Source organism: Motacilla alba, chromosome 1A (assembly GCF_015832195.1).
Source record: "Motacilla alba alba isolate MOTALB_02 chromosome 1A, Motacilla_alba_V1.0_pri, whole genome shotgun sequence".
Classification (NCBI taxonomy): domain Eukaryota; kingdom Metazoa; phylum Chordata; class Aves; order Passeriformes; family Motacillidae; genus Motacilla; species Motacilla alba.
Genome location: NC_052031.1, coordinates 28,623,856 through 28,649,517, shown reverse-complemented (window position 1 = coordinate 28,649,517; position 25,662 = coordinate 28,623,856). Strand labels below are relative to the sequence as shown.

Below are 25,662 nucleotides of genomic sequence, written 5' to 3'. Positions count from 1 at the left end.
TAGACCACAGCTCATAATTATAGTCACATTGCATGGGAACATGGGCACACTGCTGGCTAGATTAGAGAAAGAGGCAGACAAGAGCGAAGCATCCCTGTTATAGTTTCTCCCTAAGTGTGCTAACTTGCGACTATTTTAGAAATTTGGATGAGAATGTATTGATGCCTTTTCTCATTTTAATAGCTCTGAAAGTACCGGTGGTTCTGCTTTGTTTCACTTCCCGTAAATCCTTCCTTTGCTTGTCCTTTATTTATTTCCACAGGGATCCTTTTAGTGCGCTGTATCCCTTTTCTCCCTGCGCCTCAACGCCAGCTCTGCACCCCCTTCAGCGCTGTCTGCTCCTCCCTGCCTGAGGCAGCGCCTGTCATTGCCGCCTCTCCTCCGAGAGGCGAGAAGCTCGATGACACACAGTTTCGTGCTGTTCCCCGCCAGCTTTTATTTATTCAATAGCCCTCTTTGACAACAGCGCTCTACAGCGCTGTTGGAGAGCAGGGAGGAAACTGCAAGCGTGTTTACAGAGCGGAGGGGCAGGGCCGAGGGTGGGCCGCGGGCTCCCGCCCCGCGCCAGCGCTCGCCGTGCCGCTGGGGCCTGCGAGGGCCGCGGGCACAGCGCGGGGCCCGGCCCCGGAGCGGCCTGCTCCCCACGGAATGCTGCAGCTGCACACCCACGCACCGCACCGACCGGCTGCACGGTCCCTGTTTCCCTGAGGTGCTCCCAACAGCGGTGAAGCGCTGGTTGATGGTGTTGTAGGTGGATAATGAGATTATTGGCTGTCGCGATTAAAAGATAACTAATGTGTGACTATTAAGAAAAGCTTTAGTGATGTGTAGTTATGTTACTGTAGTTTAGATGTCCTCTCTTCTCTCCATAGTTCCCTTTTCCCCTCTATATTGTTACCATCAGGCAGCCTGGGTTGTCTAGGACAGGTAAAAAGAAGGTGTGCACATGTGTCCCTTACCTGGAGCAGTTGGGAATGGAAAAGCTTGTTCCTTAGGGGGTGCGGCATGGCAACACCTGATCTCCGTCCTAGTTAGAAGAAAGCTGTCTCCACCGATAAATGGCAAAGAAGAGCTGACTGACAGGCTTTGGGGGGGCCCAGGGCTGGCTGATGCAACCCCAGGGGTATAACAGCCTGAGCATCCATCTTGGAGACAAACTGGTCACTTGGTATCCACAAAGGCAGTTCCCAGCACTGCGAATCTTTCCTTATGTAGTCCTTTTTTGTATTTTTGTCAAGGTTTAATAAACCTTTTTAAATTTTCCAAGTGAGCAGTTGTCTCTCACAATGGGACTTGTGAGACCAGCCTAGCTGAGCATTTTTTCCAGTTTCCAATGAGCACTTGACTTCAGTGATACCAGAAATTAAGTAACTGTTTTGGAGTAGAAACTGAACATACCGAGGCACCTTCGTGGCCAAGATGTTTTCTTGAGAATTAATTATTTTAGTTACGTGTTTAATTTGACCCAGAACATGGTTTAGTTACCCAATAGATTTACTTAGTTAGGTCTAGGCATGATTATTAACTCAAAAGCAAGAACTGCACAGTTTACTTCTTACAGAGATACTGAGCTCCTTAGAGAGGTACCAGTTCATTTTAATTTCACGGTAGAACACATTTTCTTTCCCAAATGTTGAACTCAGTTTGGAATCTGCCATGCGTTTTCCAGATGATAGGCAAATGCACCTAACAATGCAGATAACAATTACCCACAAAAAGACCAGCTAATATGCTGCTTCCCAAGCAATGTTGCTTCTATCCCTAACCCCCTCAGAGAGAGTGAGGAAGATTAAAACATACTGCAATTTCACCCAGGTGTCCTACTCCATACTGATATTACCCAAGACAACAAGAAATAAAAGGAGGAAGTGCTGAATATGCACTTCTGAGTGATGAATGCCCTGGAGCAACAGAAACACAAGGCAGGTCCCCCAGGAGAGGAGTAGGATTAATGATCTTGATTGTTTTATAATGATCTCTGGTATGTTTTTCCTGTCATAAGGGGGAAAAAAAGCTATTTGCTACAAAAAAAAATACTGTACAGCCTACCTCGTGCTAAAAGGCAAGGGCATGAAGTATAAATAACTCAGTGAGAGAATAAGTACAGAAAGAGTCCTCCATAGTTTCAGTCAGGAATGTGTTTGTGACAGTTTAAGAAAAAATGAAAAAAAAAAAAACCCACCAAAACAAATTTGCATTTAATTTGAAGGAATTCTCACATGTATTTCATTTCACAAGTCCATAGACTGTGTCTCCAGCTGAGAAGTGAAAAGCAAACTAAAGAACTCAAAAAAGAGTAGGAAGTAGCTTATGTTACCTTAAAAATATTTTTTTTCTTTCAGTAGAAAAATTGTGGTCAACACATTCTTCTCCAGGAATGGTTCATGCTGCTCTTAGTCTTGTACAAATGTGGGCTGCCACCAAAGATGGCAGCCTTTCTGTCTTCATGTCCCCGCTCCCATGTATGTCCCTGTTCTTTTCCTTGCCTTACATCAAGGGATTATGCAGCTTCAGGGTGAATCAGCTTCCCTGATCCAACAGAAAATAAGCAGGTTTTTAGTGGGGTAGTTAGCATGGGGGTTGCCCAAGAGATCTGAGCTGGAGATAGGTGGGGAAGATGGGGAAGAAACTGGTGGGTGTGTGGGGGTGACCTCATTGCTTCCATCAGCTTTAGCTGGAGCAGCATTTTTGACCGCACTCTTAGGCAGCTTCAAAACTGGAAAAGCACACAGGGAGAGTTGTTCTCTATCAATATGCTGCTCTCTATCAATATGCTGCTGGACCAGCAGTAAAGATTTGGGGGAGGAGGAGGTGACAATAAATGTGATAGAAGAGGCAGAATTCTGAAAGGTTTGAATGCTAAAGCATATGGGATATTTGGAGAATGGGAAATCTCCAGCTCAGCTCTTTTAGAAGAACAGAAGGAGCCAGGCTCATGCATTTTCCATTATCTAGTGACTGATGAGAGTTTTTAGTGAAGAAATTAAAATCTCATTCAGGTCAACCAAAAATACTGTTTTCTCAGTTGCTTCTGTTTGGATATTTGCTACTGATCACAATCTGGTGCATGATGTGCTATGAAAGGTGGAGGCAGCATAAAATGCCATGCTGAATAATTGATCACCACCCCTCCAGGCTATGTCTATGGATGAATGCATATGCTGGTTGGGATAACTGTGTCCCTAGTTAACGCTCTTAATTGACAAACACCTGATCTGAATTAAAATAGTATTTTTAAAGACATCTTATTTATGTCAGAAGGTCTTTCATATTTTACAGTGTTTTTCTTTTCCATGTGTCTTTCTGATTAAATGCAGGCACCTTTTGGCCCTTTAATTGTAGGGACATTTAGAAATCAATTTTTTTTTTTTTTTTTAAAGAGTAGTGTAAATCTTGATCACATGAAATTAGTGGAAAACCTCCTGTTCACCTTCCCACTGTACTTCTTTGTCCAGTGTCTGTTGCTAACAAGTAGTTACAATTCCCTCATCTTCTTAACAGGAATTAGGGGACAAAACAAAATCCAATATATCAAGTCCCTATATGTCATTCACAAAGGCAAAACAAAACAGTAAAGAGATAGGCTAGACAAGAGTGTTGCTGAACTCCATATGTAGCAGAGATTTCCCACCTTTAAGTCCATTCTAGAAATTTCTTGGCCTTTCACAAGAATCACAGCAGGATAAGACATTTTATCTGAAAATAGCTCTGAGTCTTAAACAATTAAAATTTTTAATGCATCTGATATTATGCACATGGTGCCTTCTGAAATTTACTTCAGACTCTGGAAGAAGAGAAAAAAAAATCAGAGGAAAATTTAAAAAGCAAACAAAGAAAACAACAACAACAAAAAAAAAAACCTTGAAGGAGTTAAGAGAGTTGGAAAAAGGGCAGAATTAGTATCAAAAGATGCCACTCTATGTGAGCTCTCAGCTTTTTGCATCATCTCAGCTTCCTTGGTGTTGCATCTTCTGGAGTACAGAGGGTCTGGCTCTTTGTGGCCTTAGGCCATTCTCTTATCTGCTCACCCTTGGGACAATAATGGTTACTTGAAGGCAGCTGCCTAGATTTCTCCCCGTGTGACTGTTCACATAGTCATGTCCGAGTTTGGTTATATTTGTTTTATGTTTGCTATGATAAGCTGATTTACTGTTTTCTATATAAATTGTTTAACATGACCTTGAAAGTCTACAGTTAACATGAATTATAGAGAGAGATAAAGTCGAATTTCATCATTAATCATTTTTTTTTCTGTCTTTTTCAAGACATTTTTACTTTTCTTTCAGGTAAGAACTTTCTCCAAAGTATACATGTGTGTCCACACATCATGCATGTACTGCATGTTACCCAGCATTACAGGAATATTAATATTAATAATTACAGGAATATTAATAAGGATATAATGGCCAAGGTGAAGCTTTTGAATGTTAGAAAGTAGCAAGTTTAGGATCCCCTTGTTAATCTTTTTTCATCTGTATTCTGCACTGAAGCAGATGGAGATCCCGTGGAGGAGCAATATGTGCTGATCCTGCATAATGCACTTTGCACAGGGGACTGAGTCAAGGTCGTGTAGTCACCTGGCATCTCATGATTTTTGGGTGGCTGACTTTGCTACCCACATAACAGGCTTTTTGAGTAGGTTTCTTGCTTCTTAAAAAAAAAAACAAAAAAACCAAAAACCAAAAAAAAACCTCACCAAAAAACAACAACAAACATTTTAAAGAAGGTGCAACCATATATGTGTGTCCCACATTATGGGCAGGTGTACTTTTCCAGATCCAGCAGTGCTGGGGTGAAGAGTTCACAGTCACCCACCCCTTCCCCAGGAAATGTTCCTGCTCCCTGGTACCCACAGGCTGAGCCTGCTGTCCACCTCTAAGGTTGGAACAAAATTGTTCCAGGTTAGACAGGTGGAGCAGGAGGCTTCATTGACCGGCTTCATTCAAGTTGAAATGGTTAGAGGAAAGTAAGGCTTCCCAGGAGGTTTATAACTCTCTCATCAGACCCTGAGAAATGCTTCCCATGAACTGATTCTTCCTGACAGAGGAGGATAAAGTTGTGTCAGTGAGCTGTTTGCAAAGAGGCATTTCCAGAGTGCTCTTCTGCCAACACCTTAGCAGCCCAAACAGGAGGACAGTGGACATTTTGTTCTCTCCCTAAAGCTATATTAGATGCTCTTGTGATAGAGAAAGGGGCCTTTCCCTGGAAAATACGACAAACTTTATATAAATTTTGCATCTTTTCAAATAAAGAGAGTTCTTTTTGAGGGCAAGAAAGAACAAAAACCTAAGCAAACCAGTCTGAATTCTCTGCTTTGAACAGGAGATTGGACCAGGGACCTCTCGAGATCCTTCTAACTTGAATTACCCTGTGATTTTTATTTTTTTAAGTAAAAAATAACCAGCTGTAGCTGGTTATAGCTGTCACTAATGCTATCAATTGAATGCAAATAATTAGTGCTTTGGGGGACTTGGGGGAGGGTTCCCATTACAGCTGAGACAATAGGATGCCTAGTTGTTCACCGAGGGATGGTTTCCATTCTGTCAGTCTCTCTGGTTCTTCTAACTGATCACATGGTCCCAAAATTTTTGGGATCTGCTGGCTGAGCTGGTAGAAAACTGCCTCATGAGCTGGTCTGGCTCATGCATGGATCAGACAGTGAAAAAAATGGGTGGGGCCAAAAAAAGGTGGGGCCACCCAGCCAGGAAAAAAAACTTCCAAAAGCAGGGCCTTTGCTTCTAGCATAAGCAAGCTGAGAGCTAGTACAGTTTTATTCTTGTAAGTTAATGTGGATGCATCTACTGTCTGGGTCAGTTCTCCCATTATCATGTTTAATTATTTAATACGCCATCTGATCCTTTAGGACTGCAACCCCGTGATGTCAGCTGGTCTCTGTGCCTCCGTCTTGCAATGTAAAGGCTGAGAGCTCAAGTTGTGAGTGCCAGGAATCAAGTTGTGTCTCTGTGAAGTACCACTTATGTCTCTGCTATTAAATAAGTGATAAACTACAAAGAGCTTTTCACTCCCCAGAAGTTGCCTGGTTGGAGATTTTTCTGTCTTTTTTGACAAAAAAGACTTTTTTGGTCAAAAAGGTCAAAAAAGACTTTTCTGTCTTTTTTGATCATAGGTCAGATTCATCCTTTTTGTTGTTGGAACAATTTGGTTTTCTTGACTGATTTTCAGTGCAACCTCCAATGCTGAGGTTACCTATATTTATATTTATGTTGCTGACTTGTGTGCAATGAAGCCTAGAAAGAAGAGGCCAGCTCTCTCCTCCCTGCCTCTGGTTGCAAGCTCCTGCTGTTTCCAATCAAACAGCTGTGGGCTGAGCTGGACTAGCTCACAGATCAGAGCAGAGAAAATGAACTCTGCAGCAAACCCAGCAGAGGGGTTACAGTGATCCCTGTCCCCATGCCCTGCCCTGTCCCTAAGGCAGCCAATGCATGAGGGGGACAGGAACAGACCACTGGGCAGGGAAAGGGAATGCTCCCTTGGGTGGCAGCCCTTGCAAAAAGGGCTTGTGAAACAGCACGATTAGTTACTGTCTGCTCTTCAGAAGTACTTGCATTAAAATTTTTCTTCGGGTGATTTTGCACACAAAAATATTCTATGAGAAATTTCCTGTGAAGCTGCAGAGCCGGTAAGACACTCTATCATAACTTCTTCATCCAACAAATGTAACAGGAGAAAATGATTATTTAAAAATATTTTTTCATTTGACAGAGAACAAAACCAAGCCAGAGAATATTTTATATTTCATCAGTTAAATATTTACAATAGTAGAGTGAAGTGGTGATTTTCTTTTTAGCTTTCGGCAACAAGTGCAGTGATTAGCTACACATGAAGTCAGTGTGAATGAATAACACTATTTTTAAGAAGCTGTCAGAGGCTTATCTCACAGCTGGCATCTATTAATACAGAGAGTGATTTCTGACATAGATAGACTTCAAATTTAACACTATCCATTAAGGAAGACTGTGGAGTGCTATAATTATGTCAGAATACTTTGGCTGTCAATAAACAAGTCACTCTTAATGTATGTATTCATATCCATTAACACAGGTTTCTAAACACAGAAGCTGTAAATTTGGGAGTTGTGATACAACTTAGTCTATACATTGTTTAACATAATAAAAAAACCCCAAACCATTTCTCTATTTCCACATCAGCAATTTTTGTGGAAACTGACCCATTTGATGTGGCTCTTTTTCCTAGCAAAGTTTTCATGTTAATATGTGCTTTCCCCATGACTCCCCAGGCTTCTCAGAAGTGGTACAGTTATTCCAGACTCAGCAGCAATAAATTCCAAATTATCCCCTAGCTTGTTTTTGCACACCCACAGAAAATAACTTCCCTGCGGTTATTCTCAGAAGACTTGAGATTCCATCTGCTTACTTTATTTCAGGTGGAAAAGGAAACCCAGAGAAGATAAAACTGACAAGTCTGCATCCATTTAAATCTCTTCAAAATCCAGAGTGAGTGCTTGGATTTAAGCAGAGTCACTGAAGATTTGCAGTGGCAGGCAGACAAGAACTCGGAGAACTCCAGGGTTGAGTTAGGAACACATGTAAACAACCTCAAAGCAAGTTTAAAGAAGAGTGAACTTGTGGGCACTGTTTATTTCAGTGTAAACACATAATGCTATCTTGAAATACAGTCTGTGAATCAATTCAGGCAGTAAATTTGATCCTGTCAGCTACCAAGAGAAGGGTTCTCAACTGGCTCACTGAGGGAATATAGTAGACTAAGGTCCAGTGATCAGCTGATCAAACCAGGCTGGAGTAAAGGAGAACACTGCCATGAATTTGAGAATTTATTTGTTGTGAGGACAGCTACAAAAAATTCAAACAACCTAGTGTATTACTACTTTTACAGCTGCTCTGATTCTTACACCTCTATTTCATTTTAAACACAAAGAATGACTCTGAAATCACATCTGTCTGTATAAAATATTTCATGTGCAACAGGAAAAAAGATACAGTTGCTACCCCCTGGGTAATATTCTTTGTGTTTTTGTTTTGGTTTTTTTTTTAAGTATCTACTAAAGGAACTGAAGCTGGTACTTCTTTTCCAAGAAAATAAAAAACTAAACTGATATACTTTGTACATAAAATATCTTGGATTATAGAAGAGTCATGTAATCCCTAAATGTGTAGGAGGTCTGAAACGGAGGTCTCCAGTAATATAGGAGGCTGAGATTACAAACATGTGAAGTAAGCAATGTTGGCACACTGCTGGGCTCTCCTTGATATGCCTTTTCCACTCCCACTGTCCATGGAGGGGACATGAACCTGTAACTCTAAACCTAAGGGAGACTTGGGGTTGAAACTGAGGTCCCAGCACCATGAGTGGCCAACATAAGAGAGATGTGGAGAGACTAATGCTAGTGCATTGCTGTGCTCCCCTTGCTATGTCTTTTACAGCCCCAGTGTCCATAGAGCCATAAACATTGCGGGTCTCTGAACCCAGACCCTACCCCTTGACACTAACAATGGGTTTTGGTATTGACTGAGACCCCATGTTCTATGGATGACTGAGATAAGAAATATGTAGGAAGTGTCAATGTTTGTGCTGCCCTGTGCTCTCCTTGGCATGCCTTTTCAAGCCTCAGTGTCCCTGTTGTGGTAGGCTTTGTGGTTCTCTGAACCCTCATCCTAACTCTAATTGTGGCTTTTGGTTCAGACTGAGGTCTCAGGTGCCATGGCTGGCCCAGACCAGAAAGATACGGAGAGAGCAAAGTTGGTGCAGTGCATGTTCTCCTTGCCTCGCCTTTTTCAGACCAGGAATCCCTGGGACTGTTTTCTTTGTGATTCTCTGAACCCTAACCCCCAACCCTTTTACCCTAAAGGCAGCTTGGGGTTGAGGCCAATGTACCAGGTACTATGAGTGGCCCAGGTTAGAAAATGTGGAAGGTGCAGTGTCCTGCTTACTGTGGTATCTCTTTTCAAGCTCCAGTGTCTGTGGAGCTGTATGCCTGCTCGTTGTCTGACTCCCACCCCTAAAACTAATTGTTTAGGTTAAACCTTGGCATTTAGGATGAAGGTTCCAAGTTCCATGGGTGGCCCAGGTAAGAATGATTCCTTCAGGAAGAAGGAATATTGCTGTAATGCTGTGTTCTCCTTGGTATGCCTTTTCCAGGCCCAATGTCCCTGAAGCTGTAGGCTCTGGGTCTTTCTGAACCTTGTTCATTGCTAATTAAAAATGAAACATACCACACAGTAAAAGTAAAGTTTCACCCAGACCGTCTTATAGAACGCATTGTGTCTCTTGCTTTTAATTCCCTGGCTTTCCCACTGTCCAGGTACAGCTGTGACATGCTCATATGATCACTGATGTTCCTGCTGTTCATCTTTATATGGGTAACATTAGCTTTACAATACTTCCCATCTTTGATAACACTGGAAACAGACATTTTAAGGTTGCTTCTGAACTCAGAGGTTTTGTATAGCAACACCATTCATCAGCACATCTAAGACACTGTGATTCAACTGGCCAGAAATAATTCTTCCAAGCTCTTTACTGAGGACTTCATACTGAAATGGCAGCATGCTGCTAGAGATCATCCTAACTATGCCTACTATGGCAGCCCTTTCCTACAACTTTTGAACATCAGAGAAAGCTTATATAATGTGTAAAATCATCACCACAGGTGAATTATTTTTTTCCTCCCAGTTCCAGACTTTCGATGTACTGTAAGGAACATAGAGTACTGGTGTGATTCTAGTATGTGTCTTCATATAGAGATCTGAGAGAATGATTCAAAACTTCTTTGCTTTGTACATATCAAAGTTCAAGATCCTTTTGTATGGATTGTAGGATGCATCACCAAGGATGTGTCATAGGCTGCATCACCTATCCTTCAAGTACAGCACTGTTTCTGACAATTTACTGATAGAATGTTTTAACTAATTTTTAACTTAACATAGAAAGCAAAAAAACCTAAACCAGTCACTTCAGAAATTTGTCATTTTCCAGTCTTTTATCTCACATTCTCTACTAGAATCATACAACCATTCAGAGTGGAAAAGACCTCCAAGATCATCAAGTCCAACCATCACCTAGCACCAAACAAATTGACCACCAACCCATGTTGTCAAGAGCTGTTTCCACATAGGTTTTTTGAAAATGTTTAGGATGGTGATCCTACCACTTTGCTGAGCAGGTTGTTCCAATGCTTGACAATCATTTCTATGAAGAAATTTCTCCAAATATATTTTCTAAATGTTCCCCATTACAGGGGAGAAGAGGCTGAGCCCCCCACATCACCACAGCCTTCTTTCAGGTAGTTGTAGAGAGCCATAAGGTTTCCCCTGAGCCTCCTTTTCTGCAGGATGAACACCCCCAGCTCCCTCAGCTGCTCCTCATTTGAGTTGAGTTCCAGACTCTTCACCAGTTTCATGAACACGCTTCAGCCCCTCAGTGTTCTTGTTCTAGTGAGGGGCCCAGAATTGGACACAGTGCTCAAGGTGTGACTTCACCAGTGCAAAGTACAAGGGGACAATCACTGCCCTGGTCCTGCTGGCTACACTATTCCTGATACAGGCTGGGTGCCATTAGCCTTCTTGGCCACCTGGGCACACACTGGCTCATGTTCAGCTGCTGTTGAAGTCCTTTTCTTATGAGCAGCTTTCCACCCACTCTTCTGTCAGCTTGCAGCACTGTGTGAGGTTGTTGTGACCCAAGTGCAGGACCAAGCACTTTGCCTTGTTGAGTCTTATCCAGCTGGCCTTGGTCTGTTGATCCGGCCTGTCCTGATCCCTTGGATCAAGGTAAGCCTTCTTACCTTCCAGTAGATCAACACTCCCACCAAGCTTGGTGTCATCTGCAAACCAACTGAGAATGTATTTGACCCCCTTGTGCAGATCATCAACGAAGATATTAAACAGGAATGGCCAGTACTGAGCCCTGGGGAATCCCACTGGTGACTGGCCACCAGCTGGATGTAACTCCACTCACCACCACTCTCTGGGCCCAGCCATCCAGCCAGTTTTTTTACCCAGCCCCTATCCACACCATGGGAAGCTAGTTTCTCCAGGAGAATGAGGTGGGAAATGGTGTCAAATGCTTTACTAAAAGTTTAGGTAGACAACATCTGCAGCCTAAGACCTGGCTGCATGTTTTCGTGGAGCTCTGTCTGGGTTGCCACATCCTTTCTGGTGCATGCAGAGGATGCAACTTTTTTGTTCATTATTTTGTTCAATAATGTGAAAACTTAGGAGCATTCAAACTTTTCTTAGTGTTAAATCTCCTGAAATGTCACACGTAGGCTTCATATGGAGGGCATACATTGATGGTATGGTGTTAACAACTGCAGTGGAAGCTGCAATAAGAAATAAGCAGGTGCAGATCTATACCTTAGTGTATATATGCATCTCTATATAGGTGTATCTATACACCAATACCTGGAGAAAACAGTCAAGTGTCATGCTTCCTCACTCACTGATTTGCATGATCAGCTCAGCTGGGCGAAAGCAACTGGGGACACTGGCCTCATCTGTTAATAGCTCTCCCTGACAACACACATGATTACTACCTGGTCCCCAATGCCACTCTTGTAAGCATGTCTGTGCCTGCCTGCTGGTCAGTTGATGATCAGTCTCTGACAGGTGTTCTTTCACCTAGCAATGCAAAGCAGCTGATCAGTAGATCTGGCCTAACTTCTCAAGGCCCTTTGCCTTGATATGTGGCAGCACAAAGCAGCCAGTGCCCACTGATGAATCTGGCTCAAAACTTCAAGTGTTTTACAGCTGAGCCAAGATTCTGCATTTATATCTTCAGGTTTTGTGAGGCTTTATGGTACCTTTATTGTGTCCTACTGGGTTTCCTCACAGGCTTTCTGATTAAATATTCACATGTAAAATTCTCAAACAAAAATCATTGTTAAATTAGAGTCAATGTTAAGAATGTGTATCAGTAATTTAAGTGAAAGTAATCCTGGAGAAGATACTAGCTGCAGCTACTGATGGCTACTCTTATCAAAATCAGGCTCCAAATTTTCCCAGATTTGGTTGTATCTGCAATCAATGAACTGAATATCAGGTCCTCAATAAACACTACCAATTTACAAGTAAATGCATATTCTTGCACGGAAGTCTGCTAGATATTTTATTTTTTGTGAGTTGATATCTCAAATGTAAGAATGATTTGAATTGTAAACTGAATAGTCTGTTTTGTTTCTATACTATCCTTTGATTGATGGATTAGAAAATTGTTAAGATATACAAATCTACGAACCTCTTAGACTGAATTTGTCTTTTTTGTTGGTTATAATAAAGCAGGCAGTTTGTTGGCAATTAGAAACTGCTTATTTTAACTAAGCCTGTATTCAGTCATGCATATCAAAGTAATCTGATGATTGAAGACTTCTGTATGTCCATCCCTTGTCCCAGTCAAGCCAACTGAAAAATCCCAGTGCTTTGTTCATTACCAGCATGCTAAATTGAACTTCAGCCTATGTCACAATACTCTTTGAAGCTATATCACCCTTTGATTACTACAGTGTCTAAAATAAAAATTGTAAGGATGATACTTACTGTGGAAACCAACCAATTCTATAGCTTCAAAGATTATAGATCATGTAGATTTGTTTTGGAAGATTGGCTTATCATTAATGTTAGCATTAATGAAAATAATACCCTTTTGCCTCCTTATAATGGGCTTTCTTCCATGTTGAGTCTGCTGTTCTTCCTCATACCTAAGAAAAAGACTCCAAACATCAAGAATTCCACATTCCAAATTCTATTTAAATAATTTATTATCAATGCTATTTTGAATGCTTGTTTTTGAAGCATTCTACATTTTCTCTGCCTTGAATGTTACAGTGCCCTTTATTCTTTAAGACTAGTCCAAAGAGCTCACTCAATATACTTAAATTCTCTGTTCTGTCAGAATGATATCTCATCCTGGCAAATATCCAGCTGATATTTCATTTAAATTTACACAACAGAAGCCATTACAATTTGAACTCCCTTCACTCAATTCTCATCACACAAACCCACGTTTGTACCCCAGTGCCAATACACAACCTTCTCACAACACCATTTGAAATTAAGGGATAGTTAACTTCAGGACATGCCATCAAACTGTAATCCATCTTAAAGCTACAACTTGAATAAAGCTCATTTTGGCACACCAGAGAGATTATGATTCATGCTTTAATTTTATCTGTCAGGTGCTGTTGCAGTGCTATTCTGGCTCATGTCCCAGGCAGACTCCTAAGAAGACAGAACAAACAGCTCTTAGAATACACACAATTTTTAGACTTTGAAGTTTCACAACTTCTCTTATTTGACCTCCTGAAGTTACCAAATGAAGACAAAGTCAATCCATTTTTCGTGACACTTTCTCATGGAACTGCTTCTTTCCTATGTCTGCTATACAGTTAGTTATCTTCTAGTTACACAGGGACACTCTTACCTGGAGTTACCTGGAGTTTGAATGGCTCACAAAAAGGTGTGATGGTTAACCCAAGGACAGTATCTACTGCATTCTACTGCACACTAATGAGAGACATGGCTGAAGAGTTTCAGATACATGTCTCTCTTCTTAACTGTGCAATAGCTTTTTTACAACAAATAAATCCAATTATAGGATTTTTTTCCTTCAAATGATTCCAGTACATCTAAAATGTCTGAACTTGTTTAAAATCTTCTTATAAGTGCAGCTAACAAATATTCTGTTGTTAATAGATGAGCTAGTATCTCACATTATTAATTACTTTATCTACTTAAGTACTTCCTCAAGGATAAGGGAAATGCCTTTGCTATATATTCTACTGATATGATAAAAAGGACATTCAACTCTTCATTCTTAGCAATATTTATCAAGGTTTATATGAAAATGGTAGTAGCTATATAGATTTGGTGAGAACAAATTTTGACATTAGAGTTGCCTGGGATACTACAGAATTTGCAATTAATTAAAAAGAGAAGATTCTAGATAGTCTTTTCATAAATCCAGTCTTCAGGAAAGAGCAATTCTTCTCTGAAATATATAATTTAATAGATTATGTATGAAGACTTTATTGTGGAAAAGATACATTAAGGCAATGAATGCTGTTATTTATTTTGCAAGTGGTAATGAACAAACTGAGACAGAGACCTGGTTGGTATGTTTGAAAATATAAATCAGAAACTGTCACTCAAAGCTGACTTAAAGCTTGTGCTAACACTGCCTTGATCTCAGGGTTTCTTTGAAGATTTCTTTGTAGGGCTGTAAGAGAGCATTCTGAGGATTAGTCAAGTGTATGTAACAGCTACAGAAGATGATAACTCTGGCACAGAATTCATCATCAAATATGAGGGTTTGTAAGGGACCCATCAGGATGATTGAGTCCAACTCCTGGCCCAGCACAGGACACCCCAAGAATTACATCAGGTGTCTGAGAATGTTGCCCAAACACTTCTTGCCCTCTGTGAGGCTGGTGCTGTGACCACTTCCCTGGGGAGCCTGTTCCAGTGCACAAGCATCCTCGGGGTGAGAAACCTTTTCCTGATGTCCAACCTAACCTTCCCCTGACTCAGCTTTTGGCCCTTGCCTTGGGTTCTGTCACTGGTCATGAGAGTGAAGAGATCAGTGTCTGCTCCTCCTCTTCCCCTCACAAGGAAGTTGCAGTCTGCAATGAGGTCTCCCCTCAGTCTCCTCTTCCCCAGGCTGAACAGACCAAGTGACCTCAGCTGCTCCACAAAATGCTTCCCCTCAAGGCCCTTTGCCCTCTTTGTTGCCCTCCTTTGGACACTTTCTAATAGATTAATATTTTTCTCACATTGTGGCACCCAAAACTGCCCCCAGTTCTCAAGGTGAGGCCTCCCCAGTGCAGAGCAGAGTGGGATAATCCCCTCCTTTGTCCTGGCTCCTGACGCTGCATCTCAGAACATTGTTGGCCCTCCTGGCTGCCAGGCCACACTGTTGACTCATATTCAACTTGTAACAAAATTTGTCATTTTTCAAACTCCATTTTGTGTAATTATGTGTCCTTTTTTTTTTTTTTTTTTTTTTTTATAATAGCCAGAGGGCAGCAGCTTAGTTTGGGAGCAGAGCTTTTGCATAAATGATGTGCCTTTGCATCATTAACTATGCAGCCTCACAGTCATTTGCTGGCCTGACAGCCCTCATCAAACCCCGTGGAGTAGCTGCTGTGTGAAGAAGTCATCTCATCTCAGTGTTCAACTTCCAGTGATGGTGATCTGTGATGATCATCTTGATAATTGCAGTATTATTTTCCATGGCATTTTTAAATGTTTGAGTCATCTTAAAAGTAGCAGCACTGCAAGTTTCAATAGTCTTTTATTTTTATATGTTTTTCCTGAATTCTGAGCAGTTTGGAGAATCTTCTACTTGAGCAGTTACCTAACAGGAGGAATCAATACTGATCTGTGTCAACTGACAGGTTCCTCTGGGAGGTTTCTGCTTCTTCCAGCCCTAGATCACCTGTCAGTGCAGTAAACAGTGCTCTGTAACAGGCTCACTGTAAACAGTGCTCTAAACCTACAGGAAAAGCCTGAGGGTACACTCCACATTAATTAAAGAACTTAATTTTTCTTTCTTTTTCTCAATAATATACTCATTTTGAAATTAATATTTCAAATTTATTTTGAAAAAGAAGCTCTGTAAAACACTCTAATGCAATATTGAGTCTACACAGTCCAGCCCTGCACATGGCAACAGTACAAGTCCAAGCCAAAGTATGGGAAGAGAGGCAAAAGGATAGGAAGAGGGACAAAAGAGTGGTAAGATGCAGTGCATGGTTATTTAGGGATATTGGCATTGCAATAACCTTAGGACAGTGGTAAGGAAATTGTCTTCTCCTCAGGGAAGAGGCTTCCCCATCTGGCCTTGATTTTGAAGGCCACACCTGTTCTTTTTTTTTTTTCTTCATTTTTGTTTTTTGGATTCTATATTTTGTATTCAATTTAATTCGAAGTTGGAGGAAAAAAAAACCAACAAAAAATGGAAATGTAACACTGGAGCTGGAGGCAGAAGATACTGATATATATTATGTCATGAAGGGGATAAGGTTTGGCAAACTGAGACCAAGCAAATAATTCCAAGCCAAAAAAGAAAAGTGAGATCTCTTACCAGTGCTCCTGCATGCTGTGCTTCTATGACATTCATCATTATCGTCCTTACCTAAAATAATATGGAAATTGGGAAAAAAGGGACTCATGAGGTTTCTCATGGAGAGCTCTTTCCTCAGAATATTTCATAAAGAAAATGTAGTGAGCTGATATGGAATATCTTTCAAGAAAAATTTGCAATTCTTTTGAATGTTTAAGTAACCATGTCTCTGTGTTTGTATGCATGTATATATAATTATAAGCAATGAAATATGCTTTTTACTACATACAGAAAGGCATTCTTCTCAAGGACTAATCATCTCTGTGTGTTTTTTTTCTGACAGAAGGTTGGTTTATTCATTCATTACTTCTGTTACATCTGAAAAAATCAGTACATCTGCAATATCTTTTCTTCCTACTGATCCCACAATGCAGACACATTCACCTTTTTCCCATTATTAGTCAGATAATGCCTGTAAGTCAAATTCTGATCTCAGAGTAAATCTGTAGGAATTCATAAAAGAGATTTACAGTGAGAAAGATTGAACAGCACATTTGATCCAAAGGCAGCTTATGGCACTTTGAATCCAGCCATTGCAGTAGGTGTTTGCATGCTATCTTGAAACAATATTGGAGCACTGAACTAAGCTTGGAACTGGCTTAGAGGCTTTAGTTCCAGAATTTCATTTTTTTCTCTGACAGCCTTTGAAAAATGCTATGTAGGACCAAGAAGCTATGTGACTTTTAGCCATATTCCCTAATCAGATTCAGAATGCTTTAAATATTGCTGTAAACTGTGAAATCTCCTTTGGGCTGCTGTTCTTCCTTTGGCATTAATTCCGTAGGAAGCCTGCCACCTGCGTGACACAAAACTAGGAAAGTCAACCTCCTGTCAAATTTTAACACTTTAAAACAGCTTCTAAAAGGGAGAGCATCAGTGAAAGTGAAAATCAAGCAAGAGAAGAGTGAGACACGACAGAAAAGGAACTTGAAGGATGGAGCAGGCAGAATTAGTAATACAGAAGACCAGGTAGAAAGACAAATCTCAGACATAAAGACAAGGAGGAAAAGAAAACAGGAAGGAGAATGAATCAATACATAAAGAGGAGGAGAAAAAACACAACCAGGAAGATGACAAATAGCAGAAAAGCAATGAGGGAGCAGATTAAGAGGGATCAAGGCACATGATGAAATCAAGGAGCAGATGTGAACAGATAGCATTGAGAGTGTGATTTTTTTCTCTCCTATAACCCCAAGGGAGCTTGGCTTGCTAATTGAGGTATCTATGTGTTCACCCCTGTAACCAGCTAGATCTTTTGCTGATGTCAGCAAGAAGTGGCAGTTGAGATTTTTTTTTCTGTTTAAAGGACCCTTAGCAATGCATACCTATTCCTCCTCAGGAAACTGGCTTTGCCCAAATACATCCCCCCTTGGCAAGGGTGTACACACATAAAAGGAAGTATAAAATCAATAAAAATTTGTCTGCAACAGAACTTATGTAATTTGTGACAGTGCCCTTAAGCATAACCTCCATATATTTAGACTTCTTTATCTTAACTCTGAAAAAACAGAGAAAATGTAATGTGATTTTGAGAAAATGGTTGATATGTTGCACTATTTATGCCAAATTTCACCTTGGCATGGTCCTGACATTATATGATATTAAACTTCGAAGGAGACAGGAGACAAGTGTTTCTCTCTTGCCCTCTGCAAGAAAGTGAAGGCAGAGTGGTAAAATGAATACATCTTTATTTCTAGCTGATGAGGGAATTCCTTTCCAAAATAGACCTTTTCACATTTATTGATTTCCTATATATAAAATATGCTTGGAAATTTGCCTATGTGCAAATATTTTTCAGCTATATTTATTTTTCCCATCAAGACACTTCTTTTTTGTTTATTTGATAGTTTAAAGTATGAGGATGTTTCCTCAGTGAATTCAGTAAAGCTGGGCTTTTCCTTGAAGAAATAAATGGCCAAATCCTAGAAATTAAACACCTTGAAAATATACATATCTCTGACCAGATCTGAGACTCTTCAGCAAATGCATGGAAACAAAGCAAATCCCCAGTACATTAATAAATACCTGAACACTAAAATTACTAATTAAATGATGCAATACCACATTTAAGATTAATCTTGATAGTCAAAGCACTATCTGTTGGTGTCTGTGTTTGAGGTGATCTCTTTGACACCCGTGTCCAACCTCTGTAGCAGTTAATAAACTTTGAGGAAAATACCTTTTGTTTAGGAAGTTCAGGAAAATCTTGGTTTAGTTTTTCTGCAAAGTTCTGTGTACCCGACACTATCTCAATTCACCTTGATAGGAGCAGATAGGGAAAGATTCAGCCCCGAATTTAAATAGTTGATAGATAAAGGCAGCTTCACCAGAATTTCTTAAACCCTGGAGATCCAAATTCACAGATGCCAGTGAGCCCTGTCTCCCTCTGCTTCCTTTATAGATAGTTCAAAGCAAAATCCGGCTTTGCCACTTTGAAGGATTTGCCCTGGAGGAGCCATTCTTTCACCATTTGTTGGGTTGAAAACTTCCACTGGTTCCTCAAGTCCAGACAAAGGGTGTGAATGCCTTTCCAGTGTCTGAAGCAATCTCCTGGCATACCTTCAATTTAGCATTCACAGGCAGTTTTTAGCAAACCTTTTCTGTATGAGGTATGATAGAATTAAGTATGAGTGTTATTTATTAACAATCTGACCTATCCAAAATAAATTTTCTTCAGTCTAGAAGACTGTCATGTGTGCCACCAAATCCCAGCAAAAGGACCAGAAATATTTAGTGAATGTTGAGAATGTTCTTTCATTCCTACCAGTGATCATTCACTATTGGATTACCTCAGGGAGGGAGGGGCTAAATGGAAAAAGTAGGGAAACTTCTACTATAAGCCCTTTCTGTGATGAAGCAGAGGATTTAAAGAAACTATAGAGCTGAACAACTTTAAAATTCACTACAAAATCTGAAAGGATAAAGGCTGGGCCCAAACTAGGAGAGTGAATGACAAGTAAGCAGTTATTGAAATAATTACTTGATTGTTACCAAGTACCCGAAAGTAAGTGGTTTGATAATTTCATTCCAGTTCACAGAGGACAAATATAAAAACCAAACCATTCTGATCAGATTTTTATTGATCTTACACATGCAGCTATGGCTGCTGTGCTGCAACCTGCAAGAGTTCTGTGTATAATCTTCTGACTCATGAATTTGGAACCAAATTTGCATAAGCATACAGTCAAATAATGACCCTAGACAGACTCCTGGACTTAATTACCACCATGTTACTCAAGGTTCATGACAGCATATCCCTGCTGATGTTGGGGCCATTCTGTGTGAAACCTGAAGGATATGCTGATGAATCAACTCTCATAAGTGCTATAGTTCCCTAAAAAATATACAGTATGTTTACATCAGACTTGTACATGCAAGGAAGTGAAAACTCTTTTAAAACAGCTTGTAGGCTCTCTGATGTTATGAAGTATTCTAGGTGTGGTCCTTCTCTGTTCTGGCCCTTTCTAAAGCAGAATTTCACTCTCCTGCCTCCACACACTAGTAAGAGGAGCATGAGTACTCAATGGGCTGCTCCCGCGGCTGGAGCAAACATAGACCAATCTTATTCTCTTTATTATAGAGTCTGTAAGCAGCTTTCACTTTTCACTATCTCTGATTTTTAATTTTTCCCCACTCAGTATCACATAGAAATGATTCAGGCCTTATTATACCTAACATGTCAAAAAACCCCTCGCCAGTCAAATTGCCATTAATTGATTTAATTGTATTAATTTTATTACACCAGTGCAACCCAAACAAAACACATACACCGTGCTGGAATAACATGCATTTGTTCCAGTACAATTTTATACTTATGTAGTATTCCTTTTCATGAATAGGGATTAAAATGTGGTTTTTCTACAACATAATGATAATCATCTTTATACAGAGTTTTTTAAGCTCAAGCAGTGACAAAGTGATTACTTAATTGCTCAAGATGCTGATAATGCAGCAACTGGCATAGGTTTGATGTGCACAGTGATAGTTCAAGTATTGACTAAATGGCAAGTCTTTGTATGGATTTACACAGCACCAGCTTGTTCTTAATAACCTTGTATGTGAACACCTTTTTTTTGGGAACAACTGCAATTTTCTCTGCAGTAAGAATTTTCACACAATAGGTGCTTAAAAATTGCTACCATCCTCTTTCACATCCTCTTTATTATGAATAAACTTTTAGCTGAGAAGTCATGAACGCCAGAACATTTATACCACACATTGAAATGTATAACTTCCACAAAGCTATCAGCACATATAATTTTCAATATCATAATCATACAATGAGCATTTCCTTTGTACAATGCTACAAAAAAAGACAATTTTAAGATAATAAGAGACCAAACACTAGCTAGAGAGTGATGCCTGATGTGAAAAGACACAATTATATTGCCCATCCCTTCTGTCTCAAATATGAGTTTACTTTAGCACAGCTGAATTAAAACAGGGGGCAAACAATTGCTCTGGAACAACTGCACTAGACAAAGTCAAAATTTAAGAGTACTCAAAATGATGGTTCATTCATCCCTTTTGTTTCTCAGAAATTTTTTAAAAGATTGCTAATACTGATGCCATCAATTTTGTCCTTCAAACTTTCTAGATCATGTGCCATACAAATATTTAGCAAAGACAGATGAGTTTTCTGGGTTCACATGAATACCACAAAATATCTGAGTCTGGAATTCTCGACTTCTTCAGTTTATCAAAATCCCCCTGAATCTCTTCAGTATCTGACTATTACACACACCTCTTACATGTGCTTTCCAGCATTGCTGCTAAATGCTGCCTTCCATCACTGTTCCAGTTGCAGAAATGACATGGGATGGCTTGATGCTTTCAGTGGTCTCCTCTGGTGTTCTTATTTGATGACGGAATAAGGATGCAAGGAAAATAGTCCTTCTTTCCTTTTCAGGATTATTGAAGAATAAGACCCACACTTGCACAGACCCATGGCCACTGTGAGTTGCACCATGACCCACACACCTCAACTTTTGAATGTACCATCCAAATCACATTTCAGCTCCCAAAATAAAGGTTAGTTAGAGCTCAGGGGAAAGAGGTCCAATGCTGCTGGGAAAACATGATAATTTTTAGGCATGGTGATCTGGGTGATGACCTTGAAGCAGAAGGTCTGGAGCACAACAGCCAGAAAGATTACTCTTCTGTTAGGGATAACATTTATGGCTGGCAGTTGCATTTCCTCCTCCTGATTAGAAGTGGTCCTCTCCAAGAATGGTTCCTGAGGGATTACAACATATCTCGGTGCTTTGTAACCATCAGTGGAAGTTCAGTTTCCCACAATCGGTATGGAGAAAGTAGGCTGTGACAGGGGAAAGGTCAAGAGAAAGCAGTAGTTTCAAAATAATTACTTTCCAAAAGTGGGGAAATAATGGTTGTTTATACAGTAGAAAGAGTGTGCTGTGGAAAAGGGCATAAGGAGACAGGTTTCTCCACTGCTTCCTATCAAGAGATTCTACATAATGTCACATTCAAGCACAGGTGGGATACCTCATATAATTCTGTAATTTTAAACATCCACTTCTGGACTTATGGGTGCAAAGCACTCTTTATAGTCAATGGAAAGAAATAGTCTCCTTAAGTGAGAGAATTGTATTCCTGTCTTAGCATGAGATCAATCACCTTCAGCATGAGCTTGTTTCTCCTGCTGAGAGCTGGGTCTGGGCTCCTAGTCCATGTAGATGTCTAACTAAATGCAAATGAACCCAGGCCAGCTGTCTGTGTGTGGCATGACTCACCCTCAGATCTGCAATCCATACATTTTATTTATAATTTACAGAAGACTGCATGAGAAGCATAAAGAGATAAGGAAGAAAGAAAGTGCAATAGAGAAAGAAAGGGAAAGGTGAGGCAAATACAGAAAGAGAACCATAAGGTGAGGAAAATGGCAACAGTGGAAGCTGGATGTGAATGCAGAAGGAATTCAGGAAAAATGGCCAGACACAAGTAAATCCTACACAGCTTTCCAATTGCTGACACACAGCATTCCTAGAGAGACAGAAAAAAATGTGAATCATGTAAAAGTGTTAGTTATGCATAAATGCTAAATCCCAATTAAGGGGTCTTTAATTGCTTCCCTAATGTGTCAAGTACTTTACCTATATTTTCCCTCTCTATCCCAGTATTTCTAGCTGAAATTTGTCTTGACAACTTTGCCTTCAGAATCAGAAAGTTTCTCTGTTGTCCACTTGCTTAATTTTTAGACACATCTATGTCTTTACACACTTCAGTAAAACTCCCCTCGGGCATATTTTGTTCTCGAAAACCCAGAATTTCTTGGCAATACATCAGTAATAGCTTTGGCCACTGAGATGATGACCGGTATAATTTCATTGTCCGCTTGCATTCTACTCTCTACCTGTGTCTTACTGCTGTCTTTGTTAGGTTCTTAGGACATGTGCTCTTTGTTCTGTTTGCACAGCATCCTGCAAAATGGCATCCTAGTCTGTGACTGGGCTCTGGTGCACTCTGATAATAGAGGTGATAACACCCGCGTCCTGTCTGAGGTTGCTATGATGCATGAGAACCATGCTGTACTTGCAAGCTTTTAAGTGCAAAAGTAGCACCCTGCACACAGGGACAAGGTAACACCTGGTTTTGTACTGGTACCCATCGGGTCCTCCCTTGGCCTCAGGCCAACAGGATGCTTTAGAGCAAGACTTCCAGGCAGAAGTTCGTATTCAGTTTATTCCCGTTTGTTTCTTACTGTAAAACGCGGCCTGGAGCAATTTCTGTGGGAAGAAGCACAAGACAATCTAGACGCCAACGCGAGCAACCTTGGGCGATAACGAGGGCGGCTTTACGGGAAGCGCCTGCAGGCCGCCGGCAGTCACTCACACCGCCGGTCTGCCCGTCCTGCCCAGCACCGCCTCCCCGCCGGGGCCGCCCCCCCGGCGCCGGTACCGCCCCCGCTCCGCCCGCCGCCCCCAGCAGCCCCCGCGTTGCCCCGGCCCCGCCGCCGCTCGCAGCGCCCGAGCCGCCGGCGGAGCGAAGGTGCCGCCGTGCGCGGCCCGCCGGGCGCCGCGGCCTGCGGGCGCCGCTGGTTGGCGGCGGGGGGACACGTGAGCGGGGAGGCGGCGGCAGCGGCGGCGGCGGCAGCAGCGGGAGTTTCCCCGACAGCTGGAGGTTGCGGCGGCGGCTCCTCCTCCCCGGGTCCCCGCTAGAGCCCAGAGACCCCCCGCGCTCCTCCTTATTGACAAACGCACAAAGGGCCGCGCCGGGGCCGGGCCGGGACGCGTCTGGAGCCGGCATGGGAGACAAGAAGAGCCCGACCAGGTAGGGGCAGCGGCGGCGCTTTCTCGTTCCCCCGGGCCCTCCGGGAGCGCGGGGCCGGCGGCGGCGGGGGCGCCCCGGGGGCGGCGGGCGCGTCGCGGCCGGTGCTGCCCCTGGCGCGCGTGTGTCTCCGCAGGCCGAAGCGGCAGCCGAAACCCTCCTCGGACGAGGGGTACTGGGACTGCAGCGTCTGCACCTTCCGCAACAGCGCCGAGGCCTTCAAGTGCTTGATGTGCGACGTGAGGAAGGGCACCTCCACACGGTGGGTCGCCGGCGGAGGGGGAGCGGGGGCGGCGGGGGAGCGGCCGTGCGGCCGTGACAGGAATTGGGGCCGGGGGGGCCGCGGTGCATCCCCAGGGCGTGAGGGAGGGCGGCCGTGACAGGAATCGGGTCTCGTTTCTCAGGGGTGGGGGCGGGAACACACAGCCTCCCCCGGCCCGGGGCTCCTCGGTGAACCTGACCCGGCGCTGCGCCGGCGCGTGTAGAAACAGAAATAATAAATACCAGGAAGGGCATAATTGCCTGCACAGCGTAACCCTGGAGAGATTGTGCCCTCTCACGAAAAAGAACTATCCCCTAGGGTGTGCCTGCTAAGACACTCACCCTTTAATTTTTTTTTTTAAATTTATTTTAATTTTTTTTCCCACGAGTTTAACTTTGCCTCATACATAACCCCTTTGTTTGATTATTATTGGTAGTATTAGTGTTATTTTAATTTGCTTTTCATCACAGAGCATCACCGTGCAGGTTTCCGAGGGCTGTAGGGGATAGATTATAACCCTTCAGTGTTTAGGGAGAAATTGTTAGCCGAATTGCGCTTTATGGAATTGTCTCCCTGTGTAACCGTGCCTTGCCAGGAGGACCTTTTCTCTATACACCAGTTACAAAGCTTGCGGTGGATTAACTGGTTCCTGTGCCTGCCGGTGGCCTGAACATGTGTGCTTGGGGAATGGAGGCTTTTTACACACGAACTTGAGTGCACTTGTAGCCATGCATGCTAATGGAAGAGAGCATTGCTCAGGAATCCTTTCTTACCCTACCTATGGGTTAATCCCATCGGCGAGAGAAGTTTAAATGGCAATCAAGTTGCAATCCTATCGAAAGCCGCAATTACATTGTAGATATTGGTCAAAGCAGTGCTGGGTATGACTTGCAATAAATGTTACACGTTTGAAATTGTAATTGGGAGGTTGGGTCCAATTACTTGACAAAAATGATTATTCTTTCTTTCTGGAGCTAGTTTCCTTGATTTCTGAAAATCAGAATAAATATTGGAAGGACATCTCATAACTTCAGTTGTGAATAGGGAGTGTTACGGTTTGTTTGGTGTGTTTGTTTTTGTTTCTTTACAAAGGAAATCAGAGGTAAATGTGACAAGAGGGAATTGCATCTGTCACATATATTATGGTTTCCAGTTATAACAATGGCATTATATTTATATCGCAGAGAGATGTCTACAGATTGGTATTGTTCAGCAAAATAAGACTGATGAATTAATGCAAAGTCTTTAAAAACATAATGAAAAAAGCCTGTTTAGCATCCAGTCAGTTTGATAAGAAAAGTCAGTTTAAAATTATGTTTCATGGCTTTGGAAACTCAGCTGGATAAAAGCACTGAAACTTAACAAACAAACAAAAAATGGAGCTCCTGAGAAACAAATATTTTCATTGTCTTCTAGTTTCCCTACTTGAATATTTAATCTTTTAAATAATTTTGCATCAAAGTGTCTCTTTTCTTTCTTTGGTTTCCACTTTCTCCCTGACAGTAACCTGGTACATGAGCTGTAGTTGAGAGGTTGTTTTTTTTTTTTTCACAATGTGTCCCTGAGTAGGTTCATGGGACTCTTTTTCCCCCTAAGGTTTAGATGGGTTGCATCTTCATCTGACTGCAAAATCCAGGTTTTACACATGACATGAGGTAGATAAAAGTTGAAGTTTTAGGCCAGGCAGCTTTTGTTTCCAGTTCTGATATATGATTTGAGCCAGTAAGCAGACCTTTGTGTCCATGAAGAGAATCATTAGGTTGCCAAAGAAGCACAAAAGGCCAGCTGGGTGGTTTTTTTTGGCTTTTTTTTTTTTTTTTTTCCTAAGGACCTGGAGTCCAAGTGACCAAATTATTACCTTGGTAAAGCATTTGTTGGTGTTGCCTATAGGACAAAATGGTTTTCATCAACATGGACTACCATGTTTTGATGGCACTGAGAATGCATTATTTATTTATTTATTTTAGTCTTCCATTTTGAAGCTTGATGTTAGATTA

At 41.6% G+C, this 25,662-nt stretch overlaps 1 protein-coding gene across 1 annotated transcript in view; it reads left to right on the top strand.

Annotated features, from left to right (window-relative positions):
- Nucleotides 1-23,107: 23,107 nt before the first annotated feature.
- Nucleotides 23,108-25,662, top strand: part of YAF2 (YY1 associated factor 2) — a 31,738-nt gene continuing 29,183 nt past the window's right edge. Inside the window, exons 1-2 of the mRNA XM_038153803.1 lie at nt 23,108-23,406; nt 23,540-23,665. Of these exons, the coding sequence (XP_038009731.1) occupies nt 23,381-23,406; nt 23,540-23,665 (152 nt within the window). The 5' untranslated portion in view covers nt 23,108-23,380. The remainder of the gene's footprint in view (nt 23,407-23,539; nt 23,666-25,662) is intronic.